The sequence below is a fragment of the Nansenia antarctica genome, assembly GCF_963989245.1.
Source record: "Nansenia antarctica genome assembly, chromosome: 12".
Classification (NCBI taxonomy): domain Eukaryota; kingdom Metazoa; phylum Chordata; class Actinopteri; order Argentiniformes; family Microstomatidae; genus Nansenia; species Nansenia antarctica.
The window spans coordinates 21,854,918-21,874,265 of record NC_137682.1 but is presented as its reverse complement, the minus strand read 5'-3'; the positions used below and the strand labels follow the sequence as shown (position 1 = coordinate 21,874,265).

General features: G+C 46.2%; 1 protein-coding gene across 1 annotated transcript in view; it reads right to left on the bottom strand.

Moving 5' to 3' along the window:
* The window catches only part of dync2h1 (dynein cytoplasmic 2 heavy chain 1), a gene marked incomplete at both ends in the record, with an annotated part of 167,986 nt that overhangs the window by 139,486 nt on the left and 9,152 nt on the right, over window positions 1-19,348 (bottom strand). The window contains 8 exon segments of the mRNA XM_080542931.1: window positions 3,556-3,654; window positions 3,801-3,965; window positions 4,383-4,478; window positions 14,729-14,924; window positions 15,188-15,363; window positions 15,757-15,881; window positions 16,444-16,555; window positions 17,054-17,167. Coding sequence (XP_080399057.1) covers window positions 3,556-3,654; window positions 3,801-3,965; window positions 4,383-4,478; window positions 14,729-14,924; window positions 15,188-15,363; window positions 15,757-15,881; window positions 16,444-16,555; window positions 17,054-17,167 — 1,083 coding nt within the window.

Below are 19,348 nucleotides of genomic sequence, written 5' to 3'. Positions count from 1 at the left end.
TTTGGTTTGATTTGGAATATTTGACATACTTCCAATGAATGACTTTTGTTGCAGAACATGCAGGGCTTTGTGAAAGCACTTGGGCTGCTGGTCGTAATAGGTGTTTGTCTGTTGGGCTGCTACCTTGATTGCCCAGATGTAGATGTTGGTGTAACAGCTGTGGCAAAACTGCTCCCCCTGGTGGTCGATTTTGGATAGGGTTTGCGCTGTACTTTCTCATCGGAGACTCTAACCGAGGGATTTAGAATTTCCCCGAAGATAGGATCCAGCATTATTCTTTGCTGTTTGTCTATAAATGCTAGTAAATCTCTAAAAGAGGCGGTCTGCTTGTGTTTGTCATGAATTGTGCAGGCAACTGCTCTCCACCTTTCTCGAAGTTTAAATGGAAGTTTAGAGACAATAACTCGTAAATTGGATGGTGTTTCTAGATCCGTAACAGTCCATTTCCTGCATTGTATTGAGACAACTTTTCAAAAAGATTGCATATGATCTCATACCAATAGCATCCTCTGCCTTGATGGCAGGCCATTTCAATGCCTTATCCATGAACGCAGATGTGATGGTGATTTTATTTCCAAAATGCCACTCAAGTTGTTCCTTGGCTTCCTTGTAGCCTTTATTAGGTGGCATATGAAAACAACTGCGCACAAGATTCCTTGGCTCTCCAGATGTGTATTGTTCCAAATAATAAAGTATTTGCTCCATGTCATCAGTCTTGGTTTCGATGGTTAACTCAAAAGATTTAATAAATGACCTGTAGTGCAGTGGGTTACCATAAAAAACAGAAACATCTCTAGGTGGAAGTTGAAACATTGCATGTTGTTTTATTAGCAATTCTGTTATTGCATTTTGTTTTGCCATGACGTCAGAGAGAATCATTTTGGGATTTAGGTGTGTCATTGCCTTGAAAGAGCCTTTTGGGTTCATTTGGGGAGCTTTGTGTTTCCACTCGAGATGAAGTGTGTTTGGGTTTATTTGAGATGTTTTGTTCAGGGTTTATTCTTTGCTTTGCTTGAACCATTTTTGACACTGTAGGCCAAGCTGGAAGAATATATTCCGTGCAGGTTTTGTCTGCTGTAGGACGACTAAGGTCAGCAGGCTTGTCCATGGCCGTGGATGAAACTTGTGAATGGGTCTCTGCGAGGGCCTTTATTGTGGCCTCTGCAACAGCTAATTTAGTTCGAATGTTAAGCTTTTCTCTCTTAGCTTTCATTTGTGTCTCTTCCGTTTCTCTCAGCTTTCATTTGTGTCTCTTCCGTTTCTCTCTTAGCTTTCATTAGTGTCTCTTCCATGTCCAAATCGAGTTGTTCATCCAAGGTACTCAGTCGCGCTTTGAGAACAGCGCGTTGAACTTGCGCATTGGATAAGGAGCTGAACGCAGCACTGCTGCGACCTGAGGCTTTGCTGTGCGCTTTTCCGGTTTGTGACACGCTGTCACATGGCTCAACAGATCCCACACCCTTTCCATGCAAATCATTGTCCAATGTGTACACTTCATCAGCCACAACTTTACCCTTTTCCATTTCATCACACTTTAACCAAAATTCAACCCCGTCCAAAACGCTTTTAAAACCAACCAATTTCGGTTCATACCAGTCATTGTGATCATGTTCTCGTTCATACTCATCAATGAATAAAATCTGAACATTTGTTTGCAACTCCATGAATTGTGCCAAGTATTGGTTAAAAACAACAACTTGCTTAATGACTTCATAATTTGTGTCTCCAGCCTCCATAAGCGCGTTTATTTCATTACACTTGCGAGTGAGGACACCCAGTTTCCCTCTACGTGATGCGATTAATTGATAGAGTTGTTTTTCCCTAGCAATCATCTCCTCGTCTCCTTTATTCTCCATATTAAATGGTTAAAATGTCTTTCAACAGAGTCAATACAGTTGTGCTTTTACACAGGCAACAATTCAAACAATTCACAGGGGTTTCAAATATGTGTTCATTCATTCATTGGAGCGCGGCAGTTCATTGACAAGCGCTTAGGCTTGTTATCATAGGTACAGCAGTCTTAACCGAGCGCAGCGGCTCGTATATTACAGTTCTAGTTCCTACGTTCTATCAACACTGCTACTCACGAATTCCCCAAGGTTTGATCTTTCAAACAGTTGTCCTTTTCAAAACGTGGTCCAACGAGTAATCAAATGATCCAACTTTTGTTCTTCAAATCCATTCCTTTTAGAATATAATGATCCATGTTCCGACTTCCATTATCCATATAATTATTTTGACTTAATGTAGCCGCCAATTCCACCATGTGAATGTAAACAGTAATAGTCTGGGCTGGATAATCACGCACGCCACGCTTTCCTTGTAAGTTGTACAAATTTAATATATTTATTGTCCGAAAAGTAATCCAAAGTATTCAAACGAAACGAAAAGTCATAAAGCGAACGGTAAATTATGTGATTATAGAAAGGAGTGATCGTGGTCGTGGTCAAAATAATGTTGTTGCCAGTCTAACTTATTTCCATCCACCCAGGTGCTGCTAATTGACTCCATAAATACACCTGGGCCACCTGACCACGTTTATGGCTAAAGGGGGTAACCAGAGGCCACTGAAGGGAGCCGTCATTGATGATGCATTTTAACCTTTATTTTGTTTGATTTCTATCTGTCCCTTAATATCACTGTCATCACCATCACACTGTGTATAATGCACTGTACAACTTCCATTTCTACATTCAACATGTTTATTTTGTAACCTGACAACATAACGCTATTCTTTACATGAATAACCAAAAACATAAAATAAACTATAATCATGAAATATAAATATAACTCAAAACATTAAACACAAATCATCCAAAATAAAGCCTAAAGTAAAATTGGCCATAACACCCCCCTCTCAATACATCACACATATACACACACACCCTCTCAATACATCACACATGTACACACACCCCCCTCTCAATACATCACACATGTACACACACCCCCCTCTCAATACATCACACAAGTACACACAACCCCCTCTCAATACATCACACATGTACACACACCCCTCTCAATACATCACACATGTACACACACCCCTCTCAATACATCACACACGCTGTCTGACATACAGAACATGGTGATGATGGTGATGATGATGATGGGGGGAAAGGGTTATGATGATCATCATCTTCATCATCATCATCATCATCACCATCATCATCACCATCATCACCATCATCATCATAGCCCTTTCCCCCCCATCATCATCATCACCATCACCATCACCATCATCACCATCACCATCATCATCATCATCACCATCACCATCACCATCATCACCATCATCATCACCATCACCATCACCATCATCATCATAGCCTCATCATCATCATCACCATCACCATCATCATCACCATCACCATCATCATCACCATCATCATCACCATCCCCATCACCATCACCATCACCATCATCATCACCATCACCATCACCATCATCATCATCATCATCATCATCATAACCCTCTCCCCTCCTTCCCTCTGGTACCCGTGCCTCCAGAGTAGAGAACCCAGCCCTCTCCCCTCCCTCTCTCTCTCTGGTTACCTGTGCCTCCAGAGTAGCGAACCCAGTGCGTAGCTCCAGCAGTCCGTCTTTCCAGCGCTGCTGGTGCCTCAGCAGATCCACGTTCATCAGGGTCACCACCTGACACACGCAGGGGTCAAAGGTCAGACGGTCAGAACACACTCAAGAGAGAAGCGAGCGGGAAGGGAAGTCCCCACAGTACGTAAAAAGGCTCCTCTTTGAGAAAAAGCAGCCGCTTTTAGGAGGTCACGTGACAGGAAGTCTACCTTCTCAATGAAGTCCGTGTGCCACTTGCGTAGCCTCCTGTTCTCCGTGGAGAGTCTCTCTGCGGCGGACTGCAGTTTTCCGATGAACACCTCCAGCTCTTTGGGATTGTCCCAGGTGATCTGTAACTTCCCTCCAGACTCGCGGGACTGAGAACGAGGGTTCTGCTGTTAAGGGAAAAAGGTGGAAAAGTTGGAGCTTTAAAAAGATATATATTCAACATTTCTTGTATGTCATGTTCGGTTACAAAGTCATTTTTCCATTTTGCCCTAACTGAACACTTAATCAACCGTGAGGGGTCATTTGATATATCTTTGCACTCGATCAAATTTCAGGACGCTCCTTTCATGAACTTTCCTAGATATGTGCTTTCTACCACCCAGTATCCTTACATTTTCAAAATTACATCAGGATAAGCTAGTATCAAGCTATTTTGCAGTTTTTCTGTGTAGGAAGCAGGCTAATTTACAAGCGGACAACTAATGGTCGTTGTGTGTAAATAGCAGATTTACATTCGAAAGCTCTTTTAGTAGGTAAAAAGGCACGGCCGTTCTAGTGTTAAAAGCATACGGATGGCACAGCACCTTCATGACCTGCTCGAAGGCCAGGGCGTAGTTGAGCATCATGGGTCTCTGGGAGGGAATCATCTGCTGGTCTATGGTGTTATAGAAATGAGCCACCTGCCACAGAACATGGAAGCAATTTACCATGAGAGGAAGGGGGTTGTGGACTCATTTACCACTGGTACAGGGTTGTGGCACGAGGTGACATTGCTTTTCTACAACAGCCACCACATAATATAAAAAATAAATACAGAATTGTAACATTAAATTCATGTATTTACAATCATTAATCGTTTCAGAATACTTATATCCTTCCGCCACAGAATATAGTCCCATAAACAAGATCAACCATTGCATTGTAGGTCAGCACAGGTGTTCTTAAACAGATTGATTGGGAGGCGCATTGATACTGGAAATGCGGTCTGAACTGTGGGTTGTTGAGATATTTACCACTGTTGCTAGCCAATCAGAATCCAGTATCCAAACATGCTGTTGTAGAATACTGCATTACTACTACTACTACTAATAATAATAATAATAATAATAATACATTTTATTTGTATGGTGCCTTTCAAAACACCCAAGGACACCTCAGAGGGCAAAAGACACAGTAACATACAGTCAGGTTAAAACAGTGGAGGTGAAGGTGTCAAACACAGTTAAAACTAAACAGAGAGAAAAGAAACAGCAGAAAACAAAACAAAAGGACACAGAGGGTGAAGGTAAAGGACAGAGGGTGAAGGTAAAGGACAGAGGGTGAAGGTAAAGGACAACAGAGGGTGAAGGTAAAGGACAACAGAGGGTGAAGGTAAAGGACACAGAGGGTGAAGGTAAAGGACACAGAGGGTGAAGGTAAAGGACACAGAGGGTGAAGGTAAAGGACACAGAGGGTGAAGGTAAAGGACAACAGAGGGTGAAGGTAAAGGACAGAGGGTGAAGGTAAAGGACAGAGGGTGAAGGTAAAGGACACAGAGGGTGAAGGTAAAGGACAGAGGGTGAAGGTAAAGGACAACAGAGGGTGAAGGTAAAGGACAGAGGGTGAAGGTAAAGGACAACAGAGGGTGAAGGTAAAGGACAACAGAAGGTGAAGGTAAAGGACAACAGAGGGTGAAGGTAAAGGACAGAGGGTGAAGGTAAAGGACAACAGAGGGTGAAGGTAAAGGACAACAGAGGGTGAAGGTAAAGGACACAGAGGGTGAAGGTAAAGGACAACAGAGGGTGAAGGTAAAGGACACAGAGGGTGAAGGTAAAGGACACAGAGGGTGAAGGTAAAGGACACAGAGGGTGAAGGTAAAGGACAGAGGGTGAAGGTAAAGGACAGAGGGTGAAGGTAAAGGACAGAGGGTGAAGGTAAAGGACACAGAGGGTGAAGGTAAAGGACACAGAGGGTGAAGGTAAAGGACAACAGAGGGTGAAGGTAAAGGACAACAGAGGGTGAAGGTAAAGGACACAGAGGGTGAAGGTAAAGGACAACAGAGGGTGAAGGTAAAGGACAACAGAGGGTGAAGGTAAAGGACACAGAGGGTGAAGGTAAAGGACAACAGAGGGTGAAGGTAAAGGACAACAGAGGGTGAAGGTAAAGGACACAGAGGGTGAAGGTAAAGGACACAGAGGGTGAAGGTAAAGGACACAGAGGGTGAAGGTAAAGGACAGAGGGTGAAGGTAAAGGACAGAGGGTGAAGGTAAAGGACACAGAGGGTGAAGGTAAAGGACAACAGAGGGTGAAGGTAAAGGACACAGAGGGTGAAGGTAAAGGACAACAGAGGGTGAAGGTAAAGGACAACAGAGGGTGAAGGTAAAGGACAACAGAGGGTGAAGGTAAAGGACACAGGGTGAAGGTAAAGGACAACAGAGGGTGAAGGTAAAGGACACAGGGTGAAGGTAAAGGACAACAGAGGGTGAAGGTAAAGGACACAGAGGGTGAAGGTAAAGGACAGAGGGTGAAGGTAAAGGACAACAGAGGGTGAAGGTAAAGGACAACAGAGGGTGAAGGTAAAGGACAACAGAAGGTGAAGGTAAAGGACACAGATGGTGAAGGTAAAGGACACAGAGGGTGAAGGTAAAGGACAACAGAGGGTGAAGGTAAAGGACAACAGAAGGTGAAGGTAAAGGACACAGATGGTGAAGGTAAAGGACACAGAGGGTGAAGGTAAAGGACAACAGAGGGTGAAGGTAAAGGACAGAGGGTGAAGGTAAAGGACAGAGGGTGAAGGTAAAGGACAACAGAGGGTGAAGGTAAAGGACAGAGGGTGAAGGTAAAGGACAACAGAGGGTGAAGGTAAAGGACAACAGAGGGTGAAGGTAAAGGACACAGAGGGTGAAGGTAAAGGACACAGAGGGTGAAGGTAAAGGACAACAGAGGGTGAAGGTAAAGGACAACAGAGGGTGAAGGTAAAGGACACAGAGGGTGAAGGTAAAGGACAACAGAGGGTGAAGGTAAAGGACAACAGAGGGTGAAGGTAAAGGACAGAGGGTGAAGGTAAAGGACACAGAGGGTGAAGGTAAAGGACACAGAGGGTGAAGGTAAAGGACACAGAGGGTGAAGGTAAAGGACAACAGAGGGTGAAGGTAAAGGACAACAGAGGGTGAAGGTAAAGGACAACAGAGGGTGAAGGTAAAGGACAACAGAGGGTGAAGGTAAAGGACAGAGGGTGAAGGTAAAGGACAACAGAGGGTGAAGGTAAAGGACACAGAGGGTGAAGGTAAAGGACAACAGAGGGTGAAGGTAAAGGACAACAGAGGGTGAAGGTAAAGGACAGAGGGTGAAGGTAAAGGACAGAGGGTGAAGGTAAAGGACACAGAGGGTGAAGGTAAAGGACAACAGAAGGTGAAGGTAAAGGACAACAGAGGGTGAAGGTAAAGGACAACAGAGGGTGAAGGTAAAGGACAGAGGGTGAAGGTAAAGGACAACAGAGGGTGAAGGTAAAGGACAACAGAGGGTGAAGGTAAAGGACAACAGAGGGTGAAGGTAAAGGACAACAGAGGGTGAAGGTAAAGGACAGAGGGTGAAGGTAAAGGACAACAGAGGGTGAAGGTAAAGGACACAGAGGGTGAAGGTAAAGGACAGAGGGTGAAGGTAAAGGACAGAGGGTGAAGGTAAAGGACACAGAGGGTGAAGGTAAAGGACAGAGGGTGAAGGTAAAGGACACAGAGGGTGAAGGTAAAGGACAGAGGGTGAAGGTAAAGGACAACAGAGGGTGAAGGTAAAGGACAACAGAGGGTGAAGGTAAAGGACAGAGGGTGAAGGTAAAGGACAACAGAGGGTGAAGGTAAAGGACAACAGAGGGTGAAGGTAAAGGACACAGAGGGTGAAGGTAAAGGACACAGAGGGTGAAGGTAAAGGACAACAGAGGGTGAAGGTAAAGGACAGAGGGTGAAGGTAAAGGACAACAGAGGGTGAAGGTAAAGGACAACAGAGGGTGAAGGTAAAGGACAGAGGGTGAAGGTAAAGGACACAGAGGGTGAAGGTAAAGGACAGAGGGTGAAGGTAAAGGACAACAGAGGGTGAAGGTAAAGGACAACAGAGGGTGAAGGTAAAGGACAACAGAGGGTGAAGGTAAAGGACACAGAGGGTGAAGGTAAAGGACAACAGAGGGTGAAGGTAAAGGACACAGAGGGTGAAGGTAAAGGACACAGAGGGTGAAGGTAAAGGACAACAGAGGGTGAAGGTAAAGGACAACAGAGGGTGAAGGTAAAGGACAACAGAGGGTGAAGGTAAAGGACAACAGAGGGTGAAGGTAAAGGACAACAGAGGGTGAAGGTAAAGGACAACAGAGGGTGAAGGTAAAGGACAGAGGGTGAAGGTAAAGGACAACAGAGGGTGAAGGTAAAGGACAGAGGGTGAAGGTAAAGGACAGAGGGTGAAGGTAAAGGACAACAGAGGGTGAAGGTAAAGGACAGAGGGTGAAGGTAAAGGACAACAGAGGGTGAAGGTAAAGGACACAGAGGGTGAAGGTAAAGGACAACAGAGGGTGAAGGTAAAGGACAACAGAGGGTGAAGGTAAAGGACAACAGAGGGTGAAGGTAAAGGACAACAGAGGGTGAAGGTAATGGACAGAGGGTGAAGGTAAAGGACAACAGAGGGTGAAGGTAAAGGACAACAGAGGGTGAAGGTAAAGGACAACAGAGGGTGAAGGTAAAGGACAACAGAGGGTGAAGGTAAAGGACAACAGAGGGTGAAGGTAAAGGACAACAGAGGGTGAAGGTAAAGGACAGAGGGTGAAGGTAAAGGACAACAGAGGGTGAAGGTAAAGGACAACAGAGGGTGAAGGTAAAGGACAACAGAGGGTGAAGGTAAAGGACACAGAGGGTGAAGGTAAAGGACAGAGGGTGAAGGTAAAGGACAGAGGGTGAAGGTAAAGGACAACAGAGGGTGAAGGTAAAGGACACAGAGGGTGAAGGTAAAGGACAACAGAGGGTGAAGGTAAAGGACAACAGAGGGTGAAGGTAAAGGACAACAGAGGGTGAAGGTAAAGGACACAGAGGGTGAAGGTAAAGGACAACAGAGGGTGAAGGTAAAGGACAACAGAGGGTGAAGGTAAAGGACAACAGAGGGTGAAGGTAAAGGACAACAGAGGGTGAAGGTAAAGGACACAGAGGGTGAAGGTAAAGGACAACAGAGGGTGAAGGTAAAGGACAGAGGGTGAAGGTAAAGGACAACAGAGGGTGACGGTAAAGGACACAGAGGGTGAAGGTAAAGGACAACAGAGGGTGAAGGTAAAGGACAACAGAGGGTGAAGGTAAAGGACAACAGAGGGTGAAGGTAAAGGACACAGAGGGTGAAGGTAAAGGACAGAGGGTGAAGGTAAAGGACACAGAGGGTGAAGGTAAAGGACACAGAGGGTGAAGGTAAAGGACAACAGAGGGTGAAGGTAAAGGACAACAGAGGGTGAAGGTAAAGGACACAGAGGGTGAAGGTAAAGGACAACAGAGGGTGAAGGTAAAGGACAGAGGGTGAAGGTAAAGGACAACAGAGGGTGAAGGTAAAGGACACAGAGGGTGAAGGTAAAGGACAACAGAGGGTGAAGGTAAAGGACAACAGAGGGTGAAGGTAAAGGACAACAGAGGGTGAAGGTAAAGGACAACAGAGGGTGAAGGTAAAGGACAACAGAGGGTGAAGGTAAAGGACAGAGGGTGAAGGTAAAGGACACAGAGGGTGAAGGTAAAGGACAACAGAGGGTGAAGGTAAAGGACAACAGAGGGTGAAGGTAAAGGACAACAGAGGGTGAAGGTAAAGGACAACAGAGGGTGAAGGTAAAGGACAACAGAGGGTGAAGGTAAAGGACAGAGGGTGAAGGTAAAGGACAACAGAGGGTGAAGGTAAAGGACAACAGAGGGTGAAGGTAAAGGACAGAGGGTGAAGGTAAAGGACACAGAGGGTGAAGGTAAAGGACAACAGAAGGTGAAGGTAAAGGACAACAGAGGGTGAAGGTAAAGGACAACAGAGGGTGAAGGTAAAGGACAGAGGGTGAAGGTAAAGGACAACAGAGGGTGAAGGTAAAGGACAACAGAGGGTGAAGGTAAAGGACAACAGAGGGTGAAGGTAAAGGACAACAGAGGGTGAAGGTAAAGGACAGAGGGTGAAGGTAAAGGACAACAGAGGGTGAAGGTAAAGGACACAGAGGGTGAAGGTAAAGGACAGAGGGTGAAGGTAAAGGACACAGAGGGTGAAGGTAAAGGACAGAGGGTGAAGGTAAAGGACAACAGAGGGTGAAGGTAAAGGACAACAGAGGGTGAAGGTAAAGGACAGAGGGTGAAGGTAAAGGACAACAGAGGGTGAAGGTAAAGGACAACAGAGGGTGAAGGTAAAGGACACAGAGGGTGAAGGTAAAGGACACAGAGGGTGAAGGTAAAGGACAACAGAGGGTGAAGGTAAAGGACAGAGGGTGAAGGTAAAGGACAACAGAGGGTGAAGGTAAAGGACAACAGAGGGTGAAGGTAAAGGACAGAGGGTGAAGGTAAAGGACACAGAGGGTGAAGGTAAAGGACAGAGGGTGAAGGTAAAGGACAACAGAGGGTGAAGGTAAAGGACAACAGAGGGTGAAGGTAAAGGACAACAGAGGGTGAAGGTAAAGGACACAGAGGGTGAAGGTAAAGGACAACAGAGGGTGAAGGTAAAGGACACAGAGGGTGAAGGTAAAGGACACAGAGGGTGAAGGTAAAGGACAACAGAGGGTGAAGGTAAAGGACAACAGAGGGTGAAGGTAAAGGACAACAGAGGGTGAAGGTAAAGGACAACAGAGGGTGAAGGTAAAGGACAACAGAGGGTGAAGGTAAAGGACAACAGAGGGTGAAGGTAAAGGACAGAGGGTGAAGGTAAAGGACAACAGAGGGTGAAGGTAAAGGACAGAGGGTGAAGGTAAAGGACAGAGGGTGAAGGTAAAGGACAACAGAGGGTGAAGGTAAAGGACAGAGGGTGAAGGTAAAGGACAACAGAGGGTGAAGGTAAAGGACACAGAGGGTGAAGGTAAAGGACAACAGAGGGTGAAGGTAAAGGACAACAGAGGGTGAAGGTAAAGGACAACAGAGGGTGAAGGTAAAGGACAACAGAGGGTGAAGGTAATGGACAGAGGGTGAAGGTAAAGGACAACAGAGGGTGAAGGTAAAGGACAACAGAGGGTGAAGGTAAAGGACAACAGAGGGTGAAGGTAAAGGACAACAGAGGGTGAAGGTAAAGGACAACAGAGGGTGAAGGTAAAGGACAACAGAGGGTGAAGGTAAAGGACACAGAGGGTGAAGGTAAAGGACAGAGGGTGAAGGTAAAGGACAACAGAGGGTGAAGGTAAAGGACAACAGAGGGTGAAGGTAAAGGACAACAGAGGGTGAAGGTAAAGGACACAGAGGGTGAAGGTAAAGGACAGAGGGTGAAGGTAAAGGACAGAGGGTGAAGGTAAAGGACAACAGAGGGTGAAGGTAAAGGACACAGAGGGTGAAGGTAAAGGACAACAGAGGGTGAAGGTAAAGGACAACAGAGGGTGAAGGTAAAGGACAACAGAGGGTGAAGGTAAAGGACACAGAGGGTGAAGGTAAAGGACAACAGAGGGTGAAGGTAAAGGACAACAGAGGGTGAAGGTAAAGGACAACAGAGGGTGAAGGTAAAGGACAACAGAGGGTGAAGGTAAAGGACACAGAGGGTGAAGGTAAAGGACAACAGAGGGTGAAGGTAAAGGACAGAGGGTGAAGGTAAAGGACAACAGAGGGTGACGGTAAAGGACACAGAGGGTGAAGGTAAAGGACAACAGAGGGTGAAGGTAAAGGACAACAGAGGGTGAAGGTAAAGGACAACAGAGGGTGAAGGTAAAGGACACAGAGGGTGAAGGTAAAGGACAGAGGGTGAAGGTAAAGGACACAGAGGGTGAAGGTAAAGGACACAGAGGGTGAAGGTAAAGGACAACAGAGGGTGAAGGTAAAGGACAACAGAGGGTGAAGGTAAAGGACACAGAGGGTGAAGGTAAAGGACAACAGAGGGTGAAGGTAAAGGACAGAGGGTGAAGGTAAAGGACAACAGAGGGTGAAGGTAAAGGACACAGAGGGTGAAGGTAAAGGACAACAGAGGGTGAAGGTAAAGGACAACAGAGGGTGAAGGTAAAGGACAACAGAGGGTGAAGGTAAAGGACAACAGAGGGTGAAGGTAAAGGACAACAGAGGGTGAAGGTAAAGGACAGAGGGTGAAGGTAAAGGACACAGAGGGTGAAGGTAAAGGACAACAGAGGGTGAAGGTAAAGGACAACAGAGGGTGAAGGTAAAGGACAACAGAGGGTGAAGGTAAAGGACAACAGAGGGTGAAGGTAAAGGACAACAGAGGGTGAAGGTAAAGGACAGAGGGTGAAGGTAAAGGACAACAGAGGGTGAAGGTAAAGGACAACAGAGGGTGAAGGTAAAGGACAGAGGGTGAAGGTAAAGGACACAGAGGGTGAAGGTAAAGGACAACAGAGGGTGAAGGTAAAGGACAACAGAGGGTGAAGGTAAAGGACACAGAGGGTGAAGGTAAAGGACAACAGAGGGTGAAGGTAAAGGACACAGAGGGTGAAGGTAAAGGACAACAGAGGGTGAAGGTAAAGGACAACAGAGGGTGAAGGTAAAGGACAACAGAGGGTGAAGGTAAAGGACAGAGGGTGAAGGTAAAGGACAACAGAGGGTGAAGGTAAAGGACACAGAGGGTGAAGGTAAAGGACAACAGAGGGTGAAGGTAAAGGACAACAGAGGGTGAAGGTAAAGGACAGAGGGTGAAGGTAAAGGACAACAGAGGGTGAAGGTAAAGGACAACAGAGGGTGAAGGTAAAGGACAACAGAGGGTGAAGGTAAATGACAGAGGGTGAAGGTAAAGGACAACAGAGGGTGAAGGTAAAGGACAACAGAGGGTGAAGGTAAAGGACAGAGGGTGAAGGTAAAGGACAGAGGGTGAAGGTAAAGGACACAGAGGGTGAAGGTAAAGGACACAGAGGGTGAAGGTAAAGGACACAGAGGGTGAAGGTAAAGGACAACAGAGGGTGAAGGTAAAGGACAACAGAGGGTGAAGGTAAAGGACAGAGGGTGAAGGTAAAGGACAGAGGGTGAAGGTAAAGGACAACAGAGGGTGAAGGTAAAGGACAGAGGGTGAAGGTAAAGGACAGAGGGTGAAGGTAAAGGACAACAGAGGGTGAAGGTAAAGGACACAGAGGGTGAAGGTAAAGGACAACAGAGGGTGAAGGTAAAGGACACAGAGGGTGAAGGTAAAGGACAACAGAGGGTGAAGGTAAAGGACAACAGAGGGTGAAGGTAAAGGACAGAGGGTGAAGGTAAAGGACACAGAGGGTGAAGGTAAAGGACAGAGGGTGAAGGTAAAGGACACAGAGGGTGAAGGTAAAGGACAACAGAGGGTGAAGGTAAAGGACAACAGAGGGTGAAGGTAAAGGACAGAGGGTGAAGGTAAAGGACACAGAGGGTGAAGGTAAAGGACAACAGAGGGTGAAGGTAAAGGACACAGAGGGTGAAGGTAAAGGACAGAGGGTGAAGGTAAAGGACACAGAGGGTGAAGGTAAAGGACAACAGAGGGTGAAGGTAAAGGACACAGAGGGTGAAGGTAAAGGACACAGAGGGTGAAGGTAAAGGACAGAGGGTGAAGGTAAAGGACAACAGAGGGTGAAGGTAAGGGACAGAGGGTGAAGGTAAAGGACACAGAGGGTGAAGGTAAAGGACAACAGAGGGTGAAGGTAAAGGACACAGAGGGTGAAGGTAAAGGACAACAGAGGGTGAAGGTAAAGGACAACAGAGGGTGAAGGTAAAGGACAACAGAGGGTGAAGGTAAAGGACAACAGAGGGTGAAGGTAAAGGACACAGAGGGTGAAGGTAAAGGACAGAGGGTGAAGGTAAAGGACACAGAGGGTGAAGGTAAAGGACAACAGAGGGTGAAGGTAAAGGACAGAGGGTGAAGGTAAAGGACAACAGAGGGTGAAGGTAAAGGACACAGAGGGTGAAGGTAAAGGACAGAGGGTGAAGGTAAAGGACAGAGGGTGAAGGTGAAGGACACAGAGGGTGAAGGTAAAGGACAACAGAGGGTGAAGGTAAAGGACAGAGGGTGAAGGTAAAGGACACAGAGGGTGAAGGTAAAGGACAGAGGGTGAAGGTAAAGGACAACAGAGGGTGAAGGTAAAGGACAGAGGGTGAAGGTAAAGGACACAGGATCCAGATTAAAGTGAGGATGCCAGTTTGAACAGGTGGGTTTGGAGTTGACTTCTGAATGAGTTTATAGAGTCTGACTGACAGATGTGGAGTGGCAAGGAACTGCATCTGACTCCTGAAAAACCCTCAGAAGAAACCGACGAAGATGGAAAACACAAACACAAATACAGAAATAGGCCATCTAAAATATTCAGGGTTCCCACACCTTCTGAAACATCAAATTCAAGCATCTTTCAAGGACTTTCAAGACTCAATTCCCTCAAATTCAAGGACCCAACACGGCATAGTTTGAGATAGACCTAGATGAGAATGTATATAATAGGAACTCTCCGCTCACAGACAACAATTAAAAAGAGAGGCTTGAATGTGTGAACACTAGATGGTCTCTTGCCTTCTCTACCACAGCACAACAAAACAATATATTGTGAAATATGTGTAAAGTTAAGCAATACAGAGACTTATTTACTAGTTGATGAGCTAAGTAAAAAGAAACTGTTTTTTTTTTTGAGATAGAGAGAGAGAGGGGGGGGGGAATTCAAGCACTTTCAATGACCCATGTCTATTTTCAAAAACTTTTAAGACCCTGATTTATTTTTCTCAAATTCACAAACTTTCAAGGATTTCAAGGACCTGTGGGAACCCTGAGTATTGTATCTAGAGCCAACAAGTCCCCAGGTGCAAAATCCAGAGAGAAACTGAAGGCTTGCCTGTTTGAGTATGATGGCCTGTCTGTAGAACTTGTCTGCGGTGTTGGCAGCCTGCTGTATCTTGGCTGGGATAGGGAGTCCCAGGGCTGAGAGTTGTCGGACCTCCCTCAGTAAAGCCACCAAACGGTCCGAGTACTGGATCTTTAACTTCCCGTCCACGTGGTCCAGCTCCATCACACGGTTACTGGCCTGCAGGCTAAAGAGGGAGGGGGGGATTAGAGGGGAGGCAGGGGGGGGGGCAGGGGGTCATTCAAAAGATGCTCTAGCAGGAGTCGTAGGCCGCGTTCGTAAATTCGCCAGAGTTTGACGTCATAAAGGAACTGAGTCATTCAATTGGACAGAGGCCAAGAGGCAGTCGCGTGGACGCTCCGGCGCTCTCAGAGCTCATTTTACGAACACGGCCAATAGACAGTGACGTCTGTAACTGCAGTCCCCAGTACGGTCGGTCAGAGAACGGACCTGATTCCAGACTTTGGGTCTGAGAGACCGGAGAGGATGTCTCTGGACCAGTCGTCAAACTGCTCCTGCTCGTAGGCCCGGAGGACCTCCAACAGGTCGTCGCAGAACCGCAGGAACGAACGGAACCCGGACAAGTCTGACAGCAGCGCCTCGGCTATTTTGATGGAGTCCTGGACCTGGGGACAGACACAGTCCATCATCACATAGCACAACATCAATCCATTGGTTTTCAGAGGGCCTGTCTGTGAGACCGAGCCAGGGTTCCCACACGTTCTGAAACATCAAATTCAAGCACCTTTCAAGGACTTTCAAGACTCAATCCCCTCAAATCCAAGGACCCAACACGGCATCGTTTGAGACAGAACTAGTTGACGAGCTAAGTAAAACATTTTTGAATATATATATAACTTTTTTTTAGAGAGAGAGAGAGGGGAATTCAAGCACTTTTAATGACCCATGTCTATTTTCAAAAACTTTTAAGACCTTGATTTCTTTTTCCTCAAATTCACAAACCTTCAAGGATTTCAAGGACCCGTGGGAGCCCTGCTGAGCGGTTGTGACAGTGTTACCTTGTGTATGAGCTGGCGGACCCAGACCATGTTGTTGACCACCTCTGGAAGGTTCCTGCCCGCCAGCGGACCAGACTTCTCCCCCGGGGCGCCATGACAACGGCCGTCAAAGTCCGTACGCAGCCCTGTGAAAACAGTCGTTGTTATCGGTGTGTTCAAATGATAGGTAGTTGTTAGATAACTGGCATGCAGGTTTGCATGCGATACGATGTTTGTGCTGTGTCCAGAAGGATGGCTAGGAACAAGACAGCTGATAGCTAGCGTTATCAATTTCCAGAGTGGCTTAAAACTAGAACAGCCGTGCCTTTTTTACCTACAAAAGAGCTTCTTTACAATGCTCAAGCTGCTATTTACACACAACGACCACTAGTTGGCCGCTTGTAAATTAGCCTGCTTCCTACGTCAAAATAGCTTTATACTAGCTTATCCTGATGAGATTTTGAAAATGTAAGGATAGTGGGTGGTAGAACGCACATATCTAGGAAAAGTCGTGAAAGGAGGGTCCTGAAATTTGATCGAGTGCAAAGATATAACAGGTTTTTTTTACTCACAATGGCTCGTGGCTGGTTAAGTGTTAAACTAAGTATGGTTGTCATGTTTGAGCTATGTGATATGTGATGTATTTATGTGGATATTACTCTGAGTAAGGACTTCAACATTGTTATTTGATGTGAGAAAAGCTCGTACCCTTGATGTAATCTAGGAGTCTAGCCAACAGCGTCTCTCTCTCTGACTGCAGCTCCTTGCTGACAGTGGGTCGTCTGATCAGCTCCCTGTGCTTCTGAAACACCTGCAGCAGCTGGACACAGATACAGAAACCAAATCAAATCAAATCAAATGTGTATTGGTATAGCGCATTTTATCACAACATGCGACCCAATGCGCTTCGCAAAGGGCAGAGAAGATAAAGCAGCAACTAAGAGGGACATTTAAAAGGCGGGATTGAATAAGTAGGTTTTGAGGTCTCGCTTAAATGTTTCCAGAGTTTTGGACAGTCTCAGGCTCTCAGGTAGGGGTGTTCCATAGTCTGGGAGCATATATACTGAAAGCTGTCTCTCCATATCTCTTGGTCCTGGCTTCTGGGACCGAGTTCAGTGCCAGTGGACCTCAGGGGTCTACCTGGTGTGTATCTTACAAGCACGTCCATGATGTATTTGGGTGCATGGCAGTGGAGTGATTTAAAGACTAGTAAAAGAATCTTGAAGTCTATTCATGGAAGAAGTATCAGTATTTGCGTATGTAAATCAAGGTAAACAAACTCAGGATACATGTTGGTCATAACAGACGTGATGTTCACCTGTTGTGGGTTGTCCTGAACATCTGCGATGCAGGCCTTGAGTCTCCCAGCCACCTCCTGCTCTGCTGGACCAATGGCACGCTCAAACTGGCCCACAGCCGCCCGCCACAGAGGCTGCAGGGAGGAGATATACCCAATCAGAGACATGGAGTCTCCCCATGCGCACGCACGCACGCACACACACACGCATGCGCGCAAGCACGCACTCACTCACGCACGCACAGGTTTCCGTTAACCGGTAATTACCGGTCTTTGTCCGATAAAATCTGTTGAAGTCCGACATATTTAAACCTCTTCGGTCATAATGTCCGGTGAAAATAATTCCCTTTAAGCACAATTTGAATACAATTTGCTCAAATTAATTTGTCACATATTCTGATTCCTTCTACATTAAAAAAGACAAATATATAGGCTATATTTTTTCTTTTATTATTAATGTGTAGACTAGCATACGCGATGAACAAACAGCGGCAGGGTTGCCAGATGGGATTGACAACTTACAGCCTAACACACCCACACACACACACACACACACACACACACACACACAGCGGCTAATATTGAGAGAGAGGGGAGGGAGTGAAAACGGCAAGTGTGCGCATCAAAGGCATTAGGCAAAGGCATTAGGCACGTAACATCCATGCTGTATAAACACATCAATAGGAGAACCGTATTGAGTCCATTCAAGGCTGGTTATCTCACCCATTTTCATCCGGTCACTGAGGTGTGCGCTTTCGACGATAGCACCCCAGGACGTGAGGCTTTTTGCATTGAAGCGCATCCCCCCCCCCCCTCCAGGTAGCAGGTGTCTACCCGCAACAGGCGCGTCTCTCTACTGGGTAAAAACGTATGGCATCGGGGATTCCCAGGTGGTCTCCCATCCAGGTACTAACCCGGCCCAACCCTGCTTAGCTTCCGAAGTCGGACGAAAGAATAATGTCACCGATCTTGCATATAGAACAACCGTGGGCACCTCCACACTCTCCCGGCGAGCAAGACTGCCCTGCCCGATCGGACCCTTTCCAAAACTACATCTTCGATATCCGCAGACATGTCATTGATTCGCCTTCCAATTGTCCAGTCAGACAGCGGGACCTTTGTTATTTCTTTTGCAGCTTGTGGGCCTAGCATTTTATTAACTATTGCTGTGCATGCTGGCAATATTACGGACTCGGCTATAGTGTGTGGCTTCTTCGCCTTAGCAACAATTTCGGCTACGAGGTAACTAGCCTCCAACGCTTTCTCTGAAACGTTGGCGCATTTCATCATTACCTGTTCTTGACGGCTATGTTCACTTTTCATCCGAACAAAATATTCAGCATCCTTGCTAGCTTGTGATGGATGATCTGTTGTCAGTTCATCATGTTCCATGATGCTGCTTGTTTGCTTGTTCATTGCTCTCGAAATGTCTTTGCGTGGTAAATGAAAAAACAATGCAGGCTAATTGCAGACACACTGACCTTACGCTGAACCGGGTATTGACATTGTGACATGGGAAAGGGGCATGCGAGACAGATTTTGATGATGAATTGTATTGTATTGTATTGTATTTATTTATTTATATATATTTATGTATTTATTCATTCATTCATATGAACGTCAGAATATAAAATTATTTGACGGCACCCCTGAAGACGCCAGGCAGCGCCCCAGTGTGCTGCGGCACCCTGGTTGAGAAACCCTGTGCTAGAGCACAGTGAATGACCACCGAGGGCCGTGAGATGCGGCTAGTAAAGTACGCTAGCCATCTCAACCCCGTTCATTGATTGAGCCTGCCGTGCCCGTTCCAGCCCTGAGTCGGGAGATTCAGAGTATAACATCCCCCTGGCTACCTCTTCTACTCCCCCTGGCTACCTCTTCTACTCCCCCTGGCTACCTCTTCTACTCCGGGAGTTTCCATTGAACTTTCCTCCTCTACATTCGTCCATCTCCACGTGCGCTACTATCGACAACCTGGGCTACTGGTACCATTAGATTAGGATTGATTAGATTAGGTTGACAATACCACACTACATTTGAGTTTAGGGATATCAATGTTATATATTTGTGTATGTTTTATCTTTATGTATTAAATGTTATAATTGTTCCACATTTGAGACCTGTCTTCCCCCCACTCAGTTATTCAGTCGGTGTCCATCATTTTAGTTCAATTTAGTCTATCTATAGTGTTAGAGTTTAATTTGTGCCACTAAATTGAAATAGTCCACGGGTGTGTATCCCCCCGATACATCCTCCTCATTCTCATACTCCCGAGTCCGAGAAAGTATGATTTGACATGCAGCTAGACTTAATGCC